Source organism: Procambarus clarkii, chromosome 27 (genome assembly GCF_040958095.1).
Source record: "Procambarus clarkii isolate CNS0578487 chromosome 27, FALCON_Pclarkii_2.0, whole genome shotgun sequence".
Lineage (NCBI taxonomy): Eukaryota > Metazoa > Arthropoda > Malacostraca > Decapoda > Cambaridae > Procambarus > Procambarus clarkii.
In genome coordinates this window covers 897,992-918,233 of record NC_091176.1, presented here as the reverse complement: position 1 = coordinate 918,233, position 20,242 = coordinate 897,992, and the positions used below count along the sequence as shown (strand labels likewise).

Sequence of the window (20,242 nt, the reverse complement as noted above, 5' to 3'; positions counted from 1 at the left end):
CATGTTAAACAAGCTACGAGGATGAGGGAAGGGGGACGTTCCCTCCATGCTAGATTTTATATTTACCAGGAAGGAGGAAGAGATATTTGACATTCAGTACCTTCCTTCCTTGGGTAAAAGTGACCATGTCTTTTTGGGAATAAAGTATGCAATGCGTTATAATCTGAAAGAAAATAAGGAGGTTGAAAAACTTGAAAAACCTGACTCCAGGAGAGGACATTATGGTGACCTTTGAAAATTTTTTTAGTGAGTATAATTGGACAGACTTGTTGCTAGGCAAGGAAGTAAATGAGATGCATGTCAAGTTTTGTGAAATTTATGATAAAGACAAAAAATTTATACCAAAACAGAGATGTAGAACTAGAAAACAGGATTGGTTCAACAGAAATTGCAAGAGGGCCAGAGACCAAAAGACACAAAAAAATCAGCGTTGAATGTAATGAAACGCCATTTTCTGGGCGAGTTCCGGAGGCTCCCCGGAGCTTACTAGGCTGATATGCTAATGTCAGACTTTGGCATCACTCATGTGTATGGAGTTCTATGGGGCTCCTGGGGACCACGAGCCAGAACCTGGCCCCCTTGTAATGGTATATGCACACCATAGCCCCTTCCCCTTCCCCTTTGCCCTTCCCCCTTTCTCTTCTCCTTCCTCCTTTCTCTTCTCCTTCCTCTTCTCCTTCCTCCTTTCTCTTCTCCTTCCTCTTCCCCTTCCCTTCTCTCGCTTGCCTTCCCTCCCTTGGGTCATTTCTGTCTTTTGTCACGGTGTAACCCTCGGGGTCATAAACAGCTTGAAGCCACTTGCTCCCCTCTCTCTCCTGTCCTCCTGTCCAGTGACGAATTGGAACTAGTACTCCCAGGGCTAATAAACTTGTGATCTCAAGTTACACGTGGGTGCCCAGCCAGCAGTCCGTCAAGAAAGTCGTTGGTGTCTTCCCAGTTTTTGGAGTTTTCTGTCAAGAGGAATTGACCCTTATGGTCAAGCCTGATCCGGATTGGTTAAAGACATGTAGGCCTGGGGAGGCAGGGCCTCACAGGGTAGTGCCTGAACATGCCATTGGCCCGGTTTCTAGATCACCTAGTCATGGTAAAATCCATTGGCCATAGGCCTGGGATAGGCGGAGTTAATGTGGGCCTAGGAACTAGGGGGTGGAGCCTGTCCCACTGGTAAGCGTTTTAATAAAGAAATGTTAGTGTGTCTTGGGACCTCGGCTGAGGTACAGGTCAACTGACCTGTGGGCAGCCATCAACATCTTGGCCTTAGTGCGATTTTAAGGTATTGTGTGCTTGATTTCATGTCCTCATTAAATATCCATTGTGCCTCTAGGGGAATAGAATAGGGTATATGTTCAAATTGTCTTAATTTCCATGATTCATAAAATAAATTGTATAACTTGTCCAGTGGTATTCACTTAACTCCCCTTTGATATATTTCTCTACTTGGTCATTTTTATGTGTTGAATTGGAAACCCCCCCACGTTCTCCTACAGTTAATAGATATTAAAGTTGCCCTTGGATTTAAATTAGTAAAGTAAATTAAACAAACTAATTTCCCAAAATTTATTACTGACGTTCATACTACCAGGGAGTCCCATGATGGTGGAACACTGTCCCAAGGTGGTGGCAGTGTTTAATGTTTTTATTTTATAATTAGTAACAAATTAATAACCCCTATCCTGGTTATGTCCTCCTCATTTAATAGTCAGTTTATATTCGTGGCCGTCCAGTGAGGGGTCATACTGGACTGTAACAGTGTTAAGCTGGGGTATTGAGTGAAGAGAGAGAAGAGTAAAGAGAATGATTACAATAGAAAGGGTTCACGGTTATTACACCCTCAGAAGAGGCAAGGGGAGCAATGGCCTATATAAACCCCAGTGTGGTTGGAAGCAGTCTATGTCTGCCATCGACCGGGTTAGGCACCCAGAAAGGTAAGCGTCCCAAAACAAACCCCTATTCTGGTGAAAATTGCTGCCACAAGCTGAACAAGTGGATAGAACTCCCCAAAACTAAACGAGCAAACAATCATGACGTCACACGTCGCCGCGCCGTTGTCTGCGCAGCTTCCCCCTCCCCGGGAGAGGGAAGGGGGAGCCCCAGACCCATCGCGCTGGCTATCCATCCCCAGTTCTGAGGCTAAATGTCAAAAAACGCGAAAAACTGCCGACTGGAGGGAGGGAGGGATGCCGGGAAGCCTTCGGGACTCACCCAGAAAATGGCGTTTCATTACATTCAATGCTGGTTTTCTGGGGAGAGCCCCTTCGGCTCCCCGGAGCTAACTCTCCACAGAGGAAAGTTGAGGGACCTACTCGGGAGGCGGCCGCCGCTCACTCCGCAACTCGAAGTCGAGACAACTGGCTGCAACTGCCAATCCAAGCGACACAGGCCCGACTAGGCCCAGGAACGCATACGAGATAACAAGGAGCAAGGACCCTTTTCTACTGCCAAAAACCTTGCATCCGAATGGACATGTTGGACAAGAGCCCAGGATATGTTGCCAAAACGGCGGCAAGAGCCCTGAACTTGCGAACAACATGGACACGGAGATAGACCGCAGGCTGGCTAGCCGGAATAATCCTGCAGACGACTCGGGAGACCCACACCTGCAAACAGGGAAAGAGGGAAGCCAGATCAACCCAAAGCGCATCCCCGGACACAGAAACCGTGGCACGCAAATAACGGCAGAGGGCCGCCACTGGACACCAAACATGATGCGCTCCCGGCCTATCCAACCAAGCAATAACCCAAGGACCTTCCAGAAAGCAGCCATTTCATTCCCCGCCAGAAAAGAAGGAGACGGCTGCAACGAACAACCCCATCGCCACTACTGAAGGAGCAGGAAAACCCCTGCGCCACAGGAGAGCAGGAAACTCACCAACACGACCTCCAGAGGCCAAGGCCAACAGAAAAAAAGCCCTGGAGAAACAATCCGGAACCGAAGGGGTCACAACAAACTAAGGAGAAGATGATAAGAGAGCACTCCGTCCAATGATCAGGACAGCTCAGGCGGCGCATGAGCAGGCCGGAGGTGAAAACAACGCCCGAGGCAGCATGCGAAACAGTGCAAAAGTAGCCTCAATACCGAAAGCAAGCTGAAGCGGCTCCGCCAGCGCTGCACGATACGAGGCAATAGTATGTGGCAAAATGACGGCCCCGAACCCCCTATAGAGAAGGACAAGACCACGCCAACAAAACACAGAACTTAAGAAGGGGCAGAAGGAAAAAGGAAGGACCGCCAAAAACCCCCACACTGCCATCAAGAAGAAGAACGCAGGTGGGGACACCATCCACGAAGCCACCTGACCAACAGAAAGTGAGAGAGAAGAGGCAGAGCCGCAGGCAGATCTCTGGTGCGACCACCAAGCAGGAAGAGCCAGAAACCCGAGCCGGCAAAGAAGGAGGTGGAACGTCTGCTGGACAAAAACGTCCCAACACCAGCGAGCACACCAGGAGGTAGGAAACCACGGCCCCGACTGAGACTCTAGGGAAGGGACCCCGCGAGACTCTGAAAATGCCAACAGGCAGGGAAAGCCAGGAACCAGAAAACCAAACAAGGCAATCTGAGAGCCAAAAGGCACATCAACAACACACACCCGTTGGTCATATCCCAACACAAGACCAAAATGAAAAAAGTGCAAGGGTTGTCATGAGACCATCATCAGAACCGAGGGGTACAGGCGAAGATGAGAGCCTAACACACCCCCAGGCGGCCTATACCACCCCAGTATATACCACACCAGCGAGCATAATAAAAACTGCCGGTGCAACCGTGGACATCCTCAGGAGAAAACTAGATAGATTTCTCCAAGGAGTGCTGAACCAATCGGGCTGTGGTGGGTATGCAGGCCCACGGGCCGCTCCAGGCAACAGCCTGGTGGACCAAACTCCCACAAGCCAAGCCTGGCCAAGGGCCGGGCTTGGGGAGGAGAAGAACTCCCAAAACCCCATCAAGCAGGCATCAAGCAGATGACGGGAAGGAAACCGCATGACACTGGGAGACAGAAGAACCAGAGGGGACACCACCACCACCACAAGCAAGACCCACAGAGGAATGAGAGGGTAGACAAAGACGTCCCAGGGGACACAGGTGGAACGGATGTCCAAGGAGCAGGAGAGATGACAAAGAAGGATTCTAGTGTCAGAGGAGGAGACAAATGGAAAGCAGGAGGAAGGGATGAGCTGGAGACCAATCCTCTCACCCAGTGTCAAGTGGAGAGACGACAGAGCCTAGCAGGCTCAGGAAGCCGTACAGAAGTCAAACAACAGGCGAGAGGAGACCAAAAACCCCCGAGCTCAACCCCTGCAAAAACAACTAGGTGAGCACAACAAGGTAAGCACAGAAGTCATATATATGGCAGGTGAGTGACAGAGGAGCAGGACGAAAGAGTCAAAAGCACAACGAGGTAAGGACAACCAGGGGAGTGCAGAGAATCCAACGAGCCTGGAAGGGCTAAGCCAGGCACTACAAGGCGGGCAAGGAATGAGTGACCCAGTGAAAACTATCATAACAAATAGCACAGACAAACAAAGAAGGCCCCAGGAGGAAAACACGCAAGGGTCAAACAAAACGCCACAACCAAACCCCAACACGCATCCTCAGGAACAAAACCGCATCCGAACGACACCTCATAACAGCCCGTACCTTGTCAAACACAAGATGAAGTTGAAAAAGTTCAGAGGTATGCCACTAGACTAGTCCCAGAATTAAGAGGCATGAGTTATGAGGACAGGCTGCATGAAATGCACCTCACAATACTGGAAGACAGAAGAGTAAGAGGAGACGTGATCACTGCCTACAAAATTTTCAGAGGAATTGACAGGGTAGATAAAGATAAACTGTTTAACACTGGTGGTACATGAACAGGGGACACAGGTGGAAACTGAGTACCCAAATGAGCCACAGGGACATTTGGAAGAACTTTTTCAGTGTCAGAATAGTTAACAGATGGAATGCATTAGGCAGTGATGTGGTGGAGGCTGACTCTATACACAGTTTCAAATGTAGATATGATAAGAGCCCAGTAGACTCTGGAATCTGTACACCAGTTGATTGACAGTCAAGAGGGGGGGGGACTAAAGAACCAGAGCTGAACCCCCCCCAAGCACAACTAGGTGAGTACAACTAGGAGAGTATACATGTGCATTTCTATAGGCCATTGCTCCTCGTGCCTCTCTGAGGGGGGCCAGGTTCTGGCTAGTGGTCCCCGGTAAGCATAGAACTCCATTCACACTGACTGATGCCAAAGTCTAATAATATACATATCAGCCTGGATAGCTCCAGGGACCCGAAGGGGTTCCCCCCAGAAAAACAGTCACATTTATAATCCTTTCAGTTTGAACGATAACCTTTGGCCTCAAGTTACGTATCTTACACTGTCTAAAGATCTTTATAATAGAATCATGAGGTAAAACTAGTCGAGAATCATCACAAGAACCCCCATTTAGAGCCTTCGGTAATTACAGGAAATGTCTATATAAAAATAGATTGCCAGAAAGATGAAGTGATTACCAAAGGATCCCCTTTATCATTTGTGATATTACACTTACAAACAACAAGAATGGAAGGGCTCTCAGTTTTAAAGACAATCATTTACAATAAAAACTTGTAGAATCCGAAAACCTGGGGTCTAACTGGGTTGTCAGATATTTTTAAATAAAACTACCAGTACAGTACCACAAATGTTAATAATGCTTAAGCTACAGATACATAGTTTGCTCCAGAAATGTCTATGTTCCATATAAACAAAGCCCTTGTGATGTTGCACATGTCCAGTGTTTCGCATCTCTGTGAGATTTCTATTTATCTCCTCTTACTTCCCCATAAGGAATAACTTGTCTAGTCTTACTCTTCAGTGCATAATACAGGTAAGAGTTGATGATCTAATCATTAGAAAGAGATAGAAAGAAATTGATAATTAATTTTATAATATATAACCTTATCATGACTTGATAATGGTCCAGGATGAACTAAAACATTTCTTTCACTTCATAGGTGAGGGGGTTGGGTTAATGTTGAGCAAAATTATGTGATATTTTCCGAATTCTTAAATATCTATGTAAACAACAAGCTATGACTTAAAATAACTATTTCAAATGTTCATGTGTATACCTGATCTGTAGGTACAATAAACAATAACAAAAATTATATTCCATACCTTGTTAGCCTCCTCTCTAATGATGCTATACTTGTCCACCAAGCCACTGCCAAAAGTGTCCATAACTGAGCTGGTCCCTGTTGGCTGTACACCTCCAATGCCACCACTAGTTAACACACCTATTTGACCATCATACAACATTAAACTTTTCATAGACTGTAGTAGTAATAAACTTATCACACTAAAACTACATTAATCTTTAATTTACAAGTTTAACTTCATTTAATCATATATTAATTTATTTAAATTTCTAGCACTAACAAAAGAATTTACAAACTAAAATATGTACAAGTATTACTAGCCTGCCAATACCAAGACTTCTCACATCCTGTACAATTTCACAAAGCTCTTGCAAGCAGAACATCACCCACAATGTAACTCCTGAGTCTACATTTTGTTTCTCAACCACAGTGCCAGCAGTTATTGCTTTACTGCCAAGAAAGAAGAGAATGTGATAGACAAGTGAGTGTCATGGCAAAATGTTTGTCTTGCCCCTTCAGTGTACTCAATCCCAAATTAACATTCCTCTCTCTTACAATGCCAGCCATATAACAGTAGTAAGAGGCCTACAAGGACCTTATGCCTGTTTTGGAATATCAAGTCTACAACTGAAAAATTACGAAAAGATTACAGAGAGAATAATCACACTAATGTGACTGCATCAATGAGAAAATCTGTAGCAGCAGTGATGAGGGTTTGAACCTATGCAGTGGATGTTCCCACGCACACGCTTCTACCAACTAGACCACGACATAGTAATAAGGATTGCAACCTGGAGTTCTTCTGAACACAAGGATTTCCTGAGGCTTCTACTGAAGCCAGAACAGAATTTTCACACAATCAGTGGGGTGTGCATGGGAACACCCACCGCAAAGGTTCAAACCCTCATCACTGCTCCTACAGATTGTCTCATCACAAAAAGAACTTTAGACCAATTACTTAGTATATTTACATAATTCTGGCTCACTTAAGACTGACAGATATTAGCTACTTACCACTTTCAGAAGTTTCTCCAAATACCGTTGAAGACTCTAAGGACAGACTGCGTAGGTGGTCCTCAACTGCACCAATATCACCCCTAAGGATTAAAAATAAGGTAATGTTGATGTGAAAATCATTTGAGCAAAAACACTTTGATGTTCCATGTGGTAAGAAACAATGGTCTTGGCCATAATAAAGCTGCCATAAAAAACACCAAATACAAAAATCAGTGGAGAGCCTAGAATGCATAGTCTGACAATGGACTTTCTGAATGGAGAAAGTATTGGTAACCATGGCTGGGAACCAAGGAAATGACTAAATCATTCGGTCCACAATGTTATCCAACTTCTCCAGGACTGATAACATTATCTCAGTTGGAGGAGAGAGAGAAATGATTTCACACTGATTCCAGTTGAGATGTAACCCGACTGATGCAGATACATTGTGATCATAAAGAACCCTATGGTTCCATGTGGATGCAGAGGTGCATTAAATAAGTGTAAAACACATTGCATATTCACTTGAAGGAAGTCTCATCCAACTATCATACCACTGAAATTTCATGAAACAGTGAGGCTGTCTGCTAACACATTTGACACCACATGAATGTGGAATCTAGAGAGGACAATATGCAGAGAAACCAGAAAAAAGGTGATGGCTAATGTCCCACATCAGAGTAGAGGAGAACACTAGGATTCCTGAGCCAGTGTCAAGCAAAGACCTGAGGAAACATCTCAACTCTTTCAGCGAAACACATCCCAAAGGGCAGTGGTGCAGTGCTGCCGGAGCTCACTGGAGCGCTGCTCCGGTCCCTCTCCCTCTGCAAGTGGTTGATGGAAAAGGGAGAGAGGATGAGATGAAAGGGAGATGATGGCTTGTGGGTGATGATTGATCGTGGCAGGTAATATTAGTATTACATCACTAATAAGTTAATAGTGTTATGATACAGTATTTCTTTTTTTCTTTAAAGATTCAATAATATTTAAATTTGTATATATTTAAAAAGTAAACAGGCTGAGTTGTATTGGAATGAATCTGGAAACATAATTGTATTGGTACGAATCTAGGAACATATTTGAATTGGTACAAATCTGGAAACATAATGCCCAACGCACGTCAATGCTTCCTGTCTATTTATGCGAGACAAACAGTACGAGACAAAGTTGCCAACCTACCACTTTGTATATAAATATTCAGCGATAATGTTCATGGCTTTAGCAGTAGTTCATTAGACAGGTATTTTTTATTTATCCATTCCTTCCTCCCTCCCTGTCCCAACCCAAATCTTTATCCTGACCCCTACCAAGTGCTATCGTTGTAATGGCTTGGTGCTTTCTCCTGCTATTTCCCTTCCCTTCATATACACCCCTAGATCTCTTTCTTTATCAGAATTCTTTAAAGATTTCTCACATAATACATAGGTTGTGTGGGGTCTATGTTCTCCTATTCCACATTCCATAACATGGCATTTATTAACATTAAATTCCATTTGCCAAGTGGTGCTCCAGATACTTATTGAGAGTGAGTGAGGAACCAAGCCCGGCGCACGAAGCATGAGCTCACAGCACTGCTGTTCAGCTTGTGACCACAGCATCGTCTAATAATGTCAAAAAATATATATAACTTGTATTATTTAGCCATGATAGTATTACAGAAGAGCCTGAGTGTAATAATGCCTGTGTACGATGTTCAAATATTAGTGATTCAATGCTGTTCACGATGTTCACAGCACTAGCCACAGCACCACAGCATTATTTCGTCCATCTAGGAATCTTCAAATGACTTCTTACGTTCCTTTACAAAATAAACTAGGGGTCAATTACATATTTACAGGATTTAGTGACCAGTATTGTGATAACAGCAAGATTGTGGTTATAATAAGCACTGTGCGTAGTATTGTGGGAGGAGGAATTGTGGTGAGGGAGCGAGGGAGAGAATCGAGGTAGCCCCAATGTGTGTGGCAGCCACTCTTGTTTTTCTCATCATATTAGCTTAGTGGCTAGTTATGGTGAACGCATTTGTACATGGGTATATACAATGTGTGTATATAGTGTAGCAACAGCGACAGGAGTATGTTGGGAGGAGCTATTTTGGTGAGGGAGGTGACGTAATTGTAGTGTCGTCTGCTGGCTGCTGTGTGATTTCTCATGCAGTGAATGGTGATCACTGTAAAGTTTGGATACAATACCGGCTTACTTGCATAGTTTTGGTGAATACAACATGTAGATAGGTATACATAACGTGTGTAAATAGTGTAATACAAACAATAACAGTATGGTGGGAGGAGCAATGTTGGCGAGTAAGATGTTGGAGGAGTGAGGGAGAGACTGGATGTTGGAGGAGTGAGGGAGAGACTGGATGTTGGAGGAGTGAGGGTGTGGCAGTTAGGGTGTGGTTAGGTTGAGGGTGTGGTTTGTCTCGGAGACTGTTTGTCTCCGCAATTGCGGAGTTCTGAGTGTGTTGATGGTGAATGTATATAATGTGTGATAGTATATAGTGTGTAAATAGACTGTATATATACATAAATTAGCATGATACAATGGAAATATGTCCCGGATATGTGTACACACGTCATGCACGTAACATAGTGTCTTCGGACAGTACGGATGTTCTACTGCCATAATATAGTGTACGTGTTCATTATACATAGGATTGGCACGTAAAAGCATATAAAATGTATTTGGAACTGTGCACAGAAAATAAACAAAAATATATTCGCGGCACCTCACGCATCCTGCCCTGAGTGCCCTACCAGCCCCGGGGGCGTACGCCACGGGCAACCAAGGCATGATGACGTCACGCACGAACTTACGGACCCCATAGCAGCCAAAGTACGTACAATTTTGACCTTCTGTTACTATACCCATACTCAGGGAAGGGTTTTTGACACTTTCAAAGCAGAAAAGATTTTTTTTTCCAGAGATTTTATTTCCTGCGCAATGGGAGGGTGTCATATTTGGAGGCCGCGCAGTTAAGGGGTTAAACTACATGGACCTCCTCTAATTGACTGGAATCCTGAGCCATATGCCATATGATGGCTGCGGTACCACAGATCGGCAGATGACACCAGGACAAGAGTTGCTTCACACCAACGTAAACATCTCACACCTGACCCTCTGTGGAAACTATTGTGAAACTTCTCACTGGTTGTATTTTGTGAGCACTGTTTTAACTTCTTAAATTGATAAATACATGATTTATGTTTTTTCTTTATTTGTTTGATAATTATATTTTATGATAATTAGCGAGTACAAACATGAAATACTTAATCGTGTGACATACACAGTACAAAAACAGGATCGGAAATGACAGTCTATCAGGCCCACCAGAGCTCCAGCACCTATAAAATTGGCACTGCACCCCTGCCAAAGAGTATACAGTATCATGAAGGCAAAAGTCTGCCTGCCAATAAACCTACCGAGTTCCTGGCAGGATGGGCAATGTTTAGTTTAGATACCTGGCTCTAAACTTTATCTATCTAAACTTTAGATACAGTACTCTCAACCTTTGAGAGTACTGCCCCATTACATTGCACTGTTAGTGACTTCTGAAGTCTTGAATTTAACTCTGAGATCAGGACTACAGCTTCGAACACTAAATTCTAAATTTTGGTGTGAGAACCCATTTGCTACCCCTCATGATTGATTACTCAATTGAGGACCTAACAACCTGTTATTGGAGGACCAAGTAATTGGACCTCGGCTATTGCTCTAGCTTCCTAATTACCACTGTAAAGTAAATAGGGAATACTTTCCCATCTGGCAACCACTCTGGAGCTTATGAAAGTGGCAAGTCAAACTAGGCACAACTCCACGACTAGTGCAGGGAAAAATTGGACAAATTCGCATTGGTTATGGGTTGATCTCTAATCCTATGCACTCTCCTTGTCTCTTTGAGGGAGCCAGTTTTGTTAATCTGGCTCCCTACATATTAAGAAAAGCACAGTAGCCTGACACTGATAATGCAGTAGGCTCTGAGGAGCCATATTAGGCTAGCATTAGGGTACTGCCAAAGGATAAAGCCATGTATAAGATGACAAATTCACATATCCACATACTGTGCATCTTGACTCTGTCCATTTTGCCTTACAAGATGCTCCACTGTACACATTCACACAGGACATATAATAACATAGGCTTTATATATTGAATATAGAAGTTTACTGCATACACACCGGGGTTGCATGAAGAGGTCTGGAGACTGATTGGACCCTGACCCACGAGTTTCTGATGTCTGAAGTCCAACTGTCATCTCCAAGCCCGGAAGTTCAAGACTGGAATAAAATATGTTATACAATTCCTCTGATATATAAATTATCACAAATACACACTTCTAAGGAACATATAAACAAGCTAACAACAGCAGCATACTCTATGCTGGCAAAAGTTAGAACATTATTCAGAAACTTAACACTTTGGCTTGGTAACGCTGCAGCATTGCGTTATTTATTCAAATATTTGCAGAAAATCCAGTTTTTATCCGATTTTTTTTTGGACCGATTTTAAACTGAGCGCCAACGTCTTCCCATTCTCTTTGTTAGGCCATGTGGCACCCAGGCGGTGCGAGCTGCGCCGTAGGCCCACTGTTTTCGCTCCATTGTTGTGACCGGTCACACTTCCCCTCGCCTCCACAACGTGTGAACATTTCGGCTATTTTCCATGGCTATATTTCTTAGTGCGGATTTAGATACTATCTGCGCTTACTCCACGATGAATAGTGATCATGAACAAGGCCCTTCCAGGAAGAAATCAGCGAAAACAAAGCGTCAGAGTAAGAAGCTAAGTAGTGTACAGGAAAAGTACAAGCGAGTGCGACTCACACTCTCTAAGTTTCAGGCTGTATTTGATGATTTATCTGAGTTATCTAATGACGAAAGTGTTGTTGAGACTGACACTGATGAAGTTAGTGAATGTATTGAAACAGAAACAGCAGAGGAGAATTTTGATACTGATGGAAGTGAGGAGTCTGAGGTTGAGACTGCTACATGTGTACGGCGAGGTACTGGAGCTCGTGCCAGAGCTAAACGTACCACACGTACCCCACCACCAACAGGTTCTGATAAAGGGTGGTGTAGTGACAATACTCAACCCTTTGTAAAAAGTTTTACAGCCACACCAGGCTTGACTCTTCCTGTACCTACCACTGCTTTTGGTTTTCTTCAACTATTTCTCACTCAAAGCTTGCGGAAATATATGACTTATGAAACTAATTTGTATGCTTCCCAAAGCAATGTACGTACTGGGACAACCTCAAACAAGAAATGGGAACCAATAACAGTGAAAGACATGGCACGATATTTGGGACTGACGATCTTGATGGGTATTTGCCCGTTGCCAAGAATTAGAATGCACTGGCAAACAGGTAGATTCTGGCATATACCTTGTTTCAATACGTTTATGACTTCTAAACAATATGAAATGATTGGAAAGTATTTTCATATTTATAACAATAAGTTCATTCCACAAGGCCGCAATCTAGACCGACTAGTCAAAGTTCAATCAGTCATGCAATGTCTCACACAGAAATTCAAGACATTATACATTCCTCAGAAAATTTTTAGTTTGGATGAAGGCACAATGGCATGGCGTGGCCGTCTAGCTTTCAAGACCTATAATCCCAATAAGCCTGATAAATATGGAATAAAGCTCTACATGCTAGCTGAATCCAAGACTGGATACATCTTTGATTTTGAAATTTATTCAGGAAATGGGAAAACGACTATTCAAACGGTAATGAGCTTGATTGAACCATTGAAGAACAAAGGTTACCATTTATATATGGACAACTATTATAATTCAGTTCGATTGAGTGAATTGCTGTTTGAAGTAGGGGTATACACCTGTGGTACCATCAGAATGCAGCGTGGGGCACCCAAATCCCTTCAGATCAGTGCAAAGGGTAAATTGCCGGTAGATAAAACTGTATTCAAGCAGAAGGACAATACTTTCATAATTTTGTGGAAAGATAAGCGAGTTGTTTCACTCATAACATCATGCCACAATGCAGATACACGAGAAGTCGAACGTAGGAAACGAGTACGGAATCGAGATAGAACATCTCCAGTGCAACAGGTCACTGTCAACAAGCTAAACGCAATCTGTGACTACAATACAAACATGAAAGGTGTTGATCACTTTGATCAAATGGTTAAATATTATCACTTCACCCAAGGAAAAGTCTCAAATGGACAAAGAAAATGACCTTCTAATATTTGCAAATGGCTATCCACAATGCTTATGTGATGTACAAATACTACACAACAGATAGAAGGACACTCTCATTACTCCATTTCCACGAACAAGTCATTTCGACACTACTGTTCTATCATCCTAGTAAATGGCCTCAGCAAAATGATGAAATCCCACATGCTCCTGATGTAAATGCCACTGGAGCCAATGTTACAACCCCCGGACCATCAACACCAAGACCTTCAGGTGTGAGGCGCCCACTATTCACTTCACCCGTACCTGTAGCTGTACCTTCATCGTCTGAGTCAGAAGACGAGACTCTGATTATCCCTAGTGGTGCTTCTGCTAAGACAAAACCCCGTATTGTGGATAATCCAGAACATCTCAACAGAAACTTGTCCCATACCCAAGTAAAGATAGGAAGCGTCTGAGGTGTCGTGTTTGCAGAATGTCTGGTAAAAGGAAGGACACACACTATAAGTGCAACACGTGTGATGTGGCACTGTGTCCTGCACCATGCTACAGCAAATACCATCGAAAGAGACAATTCTGGGGTGATAAGCAGTAATGCTTACCCACCATTCACTCCACCTATAAAAAAACATGGGTTGACCCGGGAGTAAATCGGGAGCCGGACGGCCGAGCGGAAAGCACGCGGGACTTGTGATCCTGTGGTCCTGGGTTCGATCCCAGGCGCCGGCGAGAAACAATGGGCAGAGTTTCTTTCACCCTATGCCCCTGTTACCTAGCAGTAAAATAGGCACCTGGGTGTTAGTCAGCTGTCACGGGCTGCTTCCTGGGGGTGGAGGCCTGGTCGAGGACCGGGCTGCGGGGACACTAAAAAAGCCCCGAAATCATCTCAAGATAATCTCAAGAAAGAAGACCCTTCAGGAAACGTTTTCCTGGAGCAGGTGGAGTGGATAAAACTAATGTTCATCCCATGTCATGCTCCACAAACAACACTGTATTGGTGAGTACAAAAAGTTTTAGTTTTTTATATAGTTTGTATTGTTGTCTCTACTTTATTGTATTGTATTGGCAATATTGTTCATCAATTTGCCCTTATATGCATATATCCATCTAAAGCATTCTATTAGGAACACTTTCATACCAAAATGAGCGCTGTAACATGAAAATTGATGTTAGCAATCGGAAAAAATACTAAACATCTGTGGGCGGGAATTGAGGGTGTAGCGGGTGGGCAACTGGGCGCTCCCTCGTGGGTAACGCGTGGCCCATCTTCAACTCGTCCGCGGGTGGAGCGTGACCAGGTTTTTTATTTTGTATGCATATAGTCCTCTAGAGAATTCTATTGCAAACCTATTGATACCAAAATGAAAGCCCTAGGACAAAAATTGAGCTGACCAAAGTGAAAAAGAGTGTACACATTTTATCGCTCTTGCGCGCTCCCGGGTAAATCGCTCCCACTTTCTTGGTTTGCTGCAGGTGGTAAGCCGGGCTTTTGGAGTTTATATGCATTTACTTGTCTAGGAAATTCTATTGTGAACACATTGATATCAAATTGAATACCTTAGGATGAGAATTGAGGTGACAAAGTTGAAAAGAGTATACACTTTTCAGAATTACCGCGCGCTCCCGTGGAATGCCGAAACCCGCCATGGGTAGTAATTACCTAATTACCTAAGTGTAGTTACAGGATGAGAGCTACGCTCGTGTAGGTAGCTCTCTACTAGTAGGTAGTGCGGAGCTCGCGCGCCCAGAGCATCAAAGTGTTAAGTAAGGAGGCATTTAGGGCACTTTACACTGCCTATGTGAGACCAGTCAGAGAATGCCGCCCCATCATGGAGGCCCCCACCTGAAGAAACACGTAAGGAAATTGGAAAAGATTCAGAAGTTTGCGACGAGACTCGTCCTAGAGTTGAGAGGGATGGGGTATGAAGAGTGAATGAAGGAATTGAACCAAACAATGATAGAAAAAAAGGAGGGAGTGGCGAGATATGATAGAAACATATAAAATACTTAGGAGTGTTGACAGAGTGGAAATAAACAAAATTTTCACACTGAATATTAACAGAACAAGGGGGACATGGGTGGAAGCTAGAAACTCAGAAGAGTCACAGAGATGTTAGTAAGTTTTCTTTTAGCGTGAGAGTAGTGGAAAAATGGAATGCACTTAAGGTTGAGGGATTTGTTGCTTGCATGTGCTTCTTGTTTTGTTTCTTAGGAGTACTTTTGGTACTCCTAGATCTCACTGATAAATCAGAGTTTGACCTGTTAAAGAGCAGGTTGTGAAAGTAAACTTTATTCATAATTTTAAAACTAGATATAATAGGGAAATAGGACAGGAGTCATTGCTTTAAACTAGTGGCTAGAAAGGCAGGATCCTAGAGTCAATACTCAATCCTGAAGGCATAAATAGGCGAGCGCATGCACACACACTTATCCCAAGAGGCAGACAAGTGGAGCTCCAGCATATTTCAACAATCCTAAGTACTGTAGTACAGGTTGATGATAGTGAGTGGTGTCCCAGAAAACAAAGGTATAGTGCTTTTGAAAAATAGGTGAGATAACAGGAATGTGCTAAGGAAAGTGAAAAATCAGATGAGAAAAAGTTGCCCTAGTGTTTCCAGTGCAGAGAAGAACATTCAAGATGGCCACCAGCAAGAGGAAAAACATAACAGAGCTTGATTTTGCAGGATTCAATGAAGAAAGCATTGATATTAGCAGTCTACATAACAAGTTGGTAAAATTACATACTATAGTGAACTCTCATGTAGAAATAATTAGTAAATTGAAAGAAAGTAATGACAATTTGAATAGCAAAGTTGTATGTCTTGAGGGTTTAGTGAAAGACTTGTGCAAGGATAAAAATCAATTGGAAACAAATTGCGAAGCCATGGAAGTGGAAAATAAACTCTTAAAAATAGCTTTGGAAGAAGTTAAAATAAATTTAAATATAAATGACTACAATAGGTTAGGTAAGGAAATTCAACAGGAGAAACAGCTTTTGTCAGCACAGATGGAGGAAGTTAAACAGGGAATAGAACAGTGCAAGAAAGATATGCAACTCACCTATGCACAAGTGGCCAAGGCGAAGGAAAGAATTGAAGCAGTAAAGGAAGCCAAACACTGCAGCAACCAGGATAAAACAAACATTAGGCTGGAAGTGAGAAAAGAATTGGCATCTAACCCGAAGTTGGTGCAAAACACAGTTGATCGGAATAAGTCCCTGATCATTTTTGGCTGCAAGGAAAAGGAGATAACATCTAGGTCAGAAAGAGCTGTAGAAGAAGAAAAAGTAGTAGATAAAATTGTTGGCCTCGTGGAAGGTCTTACTACCATAGAGAATGTGTGCGACTACAGGAGTATAGGCAGGTACGTAAAAGGGAAAGATCAACCTTTGAGGATCACCCTAAACGGTGCCAAACAGATGGAAGAAGTACTAATGAATGCTAGAAAATTGCAAAGTGATGAGGATGGGAAAGGGTGGTCGTTAAGACGAGATCTTTCAAAAGAAGATAGAGAGAAGCTGAAACTGAACCTCACCGAGGCAAAACATTTAAATGAGAGCAGGAATGAAGAAGAAATAAATTCTTTTTTCTACAAGGTGATAGGGGTAGGCAAACCAGTAAAGTGGTACATAAAGGCAAACCAACAAAATCAATAGAGAGAGGAGGAGTGAAGAATAAGGAGAGGGGGAACAAGTTCCTGAAGATTGCATACACCAACATAGATGGAGTGAGATCGAAGATACTGGAGTTAAGTGATGTAATACAGCTGCAGACACCAGACATTGTTGCACTCACGGAGACAAAACTTGAAGATGTAATTTTAAATGAGGTCATATTCCCAAGGGGCTACTCAATTTGGAGACGGGACAGAAAAATTAGGAAAGGCGGTGGCGTTGCTGTGCTGGTAAAAGAACACCTAAAGGTGAACGAAATAATGACTGCCAATCCACAAGAAGTTGACATAATAGCACTAGAGATCTGCCATGAGGATGATAAACTAATGATAATAAATGCATATAGTCCACCGCCAAGCAGCACATGGTCAAAGGAGGAGCTAGATAGTAAACGTGAAGGTCTTATAACAATAATGAGAGAGATTATAGTGAGAGAGGATAACGATAGATCACGACTGTTGATAGTCGGTGACTTCAACTTGAAATCCATAGACTGGGAAGCATATGAAGCTAAAACAGAAGATTTTTGGACCTGTAAATTTGTAGACCTCATCCTGGAAGCATTCTTGTATCAACATGTTAAACAAGCTATGAGGATGAGGGAAAGGGACGTTCCCTCCATGCTAGATTTGATATTTACCAGGAAGGAGGAAGAGATATTTGACATTCAGTACCTTCCTCCCTTGGGTAAAAGTGACCATGTCTTTTTGGGAATAAAGTATGCAATGCATTATAAGCTGGAAGAAAATAAGGAGGTTGAAGCAGTTGAAAAACCAGACTTCAGGAGAGGACATTATGGTGACCTTAGAAATTTTTTTAGTGAGTATAATTGGACAGACTTGATGCTAGGCAAGGAAGTGAATGAGATGTATGTCAAGTTTTGTGAAATATATGATAAAGGCACAAAAAAAATTTATACCAAAACAGAGATGCAGAACTAGGAAACAGGATTGGTTCAATAGAAATTGCGAGAGGGCTAGAGACCAAAAGACACAAAAATGGAATCAATACAGGAAGAGGCCGAACCCCCAAACATACCAGCGATACAAAGATGCGAGAAACAACTACACGGCAGTGAGGAGAGAGGCAGAAAGAAATTTTGAAAAAGGGATTGCAGACAAATGTAAAACAGAACCAGGTCTATTCTATAAATTCATAAACAACAAATTGCAGGTAAAGGATAATATTCAGAGGTTGAAAATAGGAAATAGATTCACGGAAGATGAAAAGGAAATGTGTGAAACACTAAACGAAAAGTTCCAAAGTGTGTTTGTACAAAATGAAATCTTTAGGGAACCAGATACAATAAGAATTCCAGAGAACAACATAGAGCACATAGAGGTGTCTAGAGACGAAGTGGAAAAAATGCTCAAGGAGCTCGGTAAGAACAAAGCAGCTGGCCCAGATGGCGTTTCACCATGAGTTCTGAGAGAATGTGCATCTGAGCTCAGCATTCCACTTCACCTGATCTTTCAGGCATCCCTGTGTACAGGAATCGTAGCAGACGTGTGGAAACAGGCTAACATAGTTCCAATCTACAAAAGTGGCAGCAGGGAAGACCCCCTCAATTATAGACCTGTATCATTGACAAGTGTAATAGTGAAAGTATTGGAAAAACTAATCAAAACTAAATGGGTAGAACACCTAGAGAGAAATGATATAATATCAGACAGACAGTATGGTTTTCGATCTGGAAGATCCTGTGTATTGAATTTACTCAGTTTCTATGATCGAGCAACAGAGATATTACAGGAAAGAGATGGTTGGGTTGACTGCATCTATCTGGACCTAAAAAAGACTTTCGACAGAGCACCCCATTAGAGGTTGTTCTGGAAACTGGAAAATATTGGAGGGGTGACAGGTATGCTTCTAACATGGATGAAAAATTTTCTGACTGATAGAAAAATGAGGGCAGTGATCCGAGGCAATGTATCGGAATGGAGAAATGTCACAAGTGGAGTACCACAGGGTTCAGTTCTTGCACCAGTGATGTTTATTGTGTACGTAAATGATCTACCAGTTGGTATACAGAATTATATGAACATGTTTGCTGATGATGCTAAGATAATAGGAAGGATAAGATATTTAGATGATTGTCATGCCCTTCAAGAAGACCTGGGCAAAATAAGTAGATGGAGCACCACTTGGCAAATGGAATTTAATGTTAATAAATGTCATGTTATGGAATGTGGAATAGGAGAACATAGACCCCACACAACCTATATATTATGTGAGAAATCTTTAAAGAATTCTGATAAAGAAAGAGATCTAGGGGTGGTTCTAGATAGAAAACTATCACCTGAGGACCACATAAAGAATATTGTGCAAGGAGCTTATGCGATGCTTTCTAACTTCAGAATTGCATTTAAATACATGGATGGCGATATACTAAAGAAATTGTTCATGACTTTTGTTAGGCCAAAGCTAGAATATGCAGCTGTTGTGTGGTGCCCATATCTTAAGAAGCACATCAACAAACTGGAAAAGGTGCAAAGACATGCTACTAAGTGGCTTCCAGAACTGAAGGGTAAGAGCTACGAGGAGAGGTTAGAAGCATTAAACATGCCAAAACTAGAAGACAGAAGAAAAAGAGGTGATATGATCACTACATACAAAATAGTAACAGGAATTGATAAAATCGACAGGGAAGATTTCCTGAGACCTGGCACTTTAAGAACAAGAGGTCATAGATTTAAACTAGCTAAACACAGATGCCGAAGAAATATAAGAAAATTCACCTTCGCAAATAGAGTGGTAGACGGTTGGAACAAGTTAAGTGAGAAGGTGGTGGAGGCCAAGACCGTCAGTAGTTTCAAAGCATTATATGACAAAGAGTGCTGGGAAGACGGGACACCACGAGCGTAGCTCTCATCCTGTAACTACACTTAGGTAATTACACACACACACACACAGGTCAAACAGGATAAGACAACAGAACAAAGTTGGAGGAGAGGAACAAGACCAGCCATACATGGAGATGATTGCTCATGCATGGAAGAACATCAGTGGGGTATTGAAGGACATGAGGGAAACTATAAGTAAGCTGCAGATAAAACCGAGTGCAGCCCAAGAGGAGATAAAAACCCTAAAAGCAAGCCCTCCTCAGATTCTGGCCCAGGTAAACAACCCCAAGGTAATAGGGAATGTAGCAATGGCAGGGACCCATACAATGGGTGCCACCTTTGCTGAAATACTGAAGAGTCCCGATGTCATGTCTACAGTCAAGGAAGTTGTAATGAAAGCAGTAACTTCACAGGAGGCAGCTACATGCACAAGCC

At 42.7% G+C, this 20,242-nt stretch overlaps 1 protein-coding gene across 11 annotated transcripts in view; it reads right to left on the bottom strand.

Moving 5' to 3' along the window:
- Positions 1 to 20,242, bottom strand: part of LOC123762802 (synergin gamma) — a 156,460-nt gene that overhangs the window by 22,600 nt on the left and 113,618 nt on the right. For 10 of the 11 annotated variants that reach the window (XM_069332217.1, XM_069332212.1, XM_069332218.1 and 7 more), the window contains 3 exons: positions 11,305 to 11,403; positions 7,145 to 7,227; positions 6,150 to 6,268 (listed from right to left, as the gene is read on the bottom strand). In XM_069332217.1, coding sequence (XP_069188318.1) covers positions 6,150 to 6,268; positions 7,145 to 7,227; positions 11,305 to 11,403 — 301 coding nt within the window. Of the gene's footprint in view, positions 1 to 6,149; positions 6,269 to 6,451; positions 6,581 to 7,144; positions 7,228 to 11,304; positions 11,404 to 20,242 lie in introns of those variants that run through there. The other variant, XM_069332222.1, reaches the window with a different exon arrangement.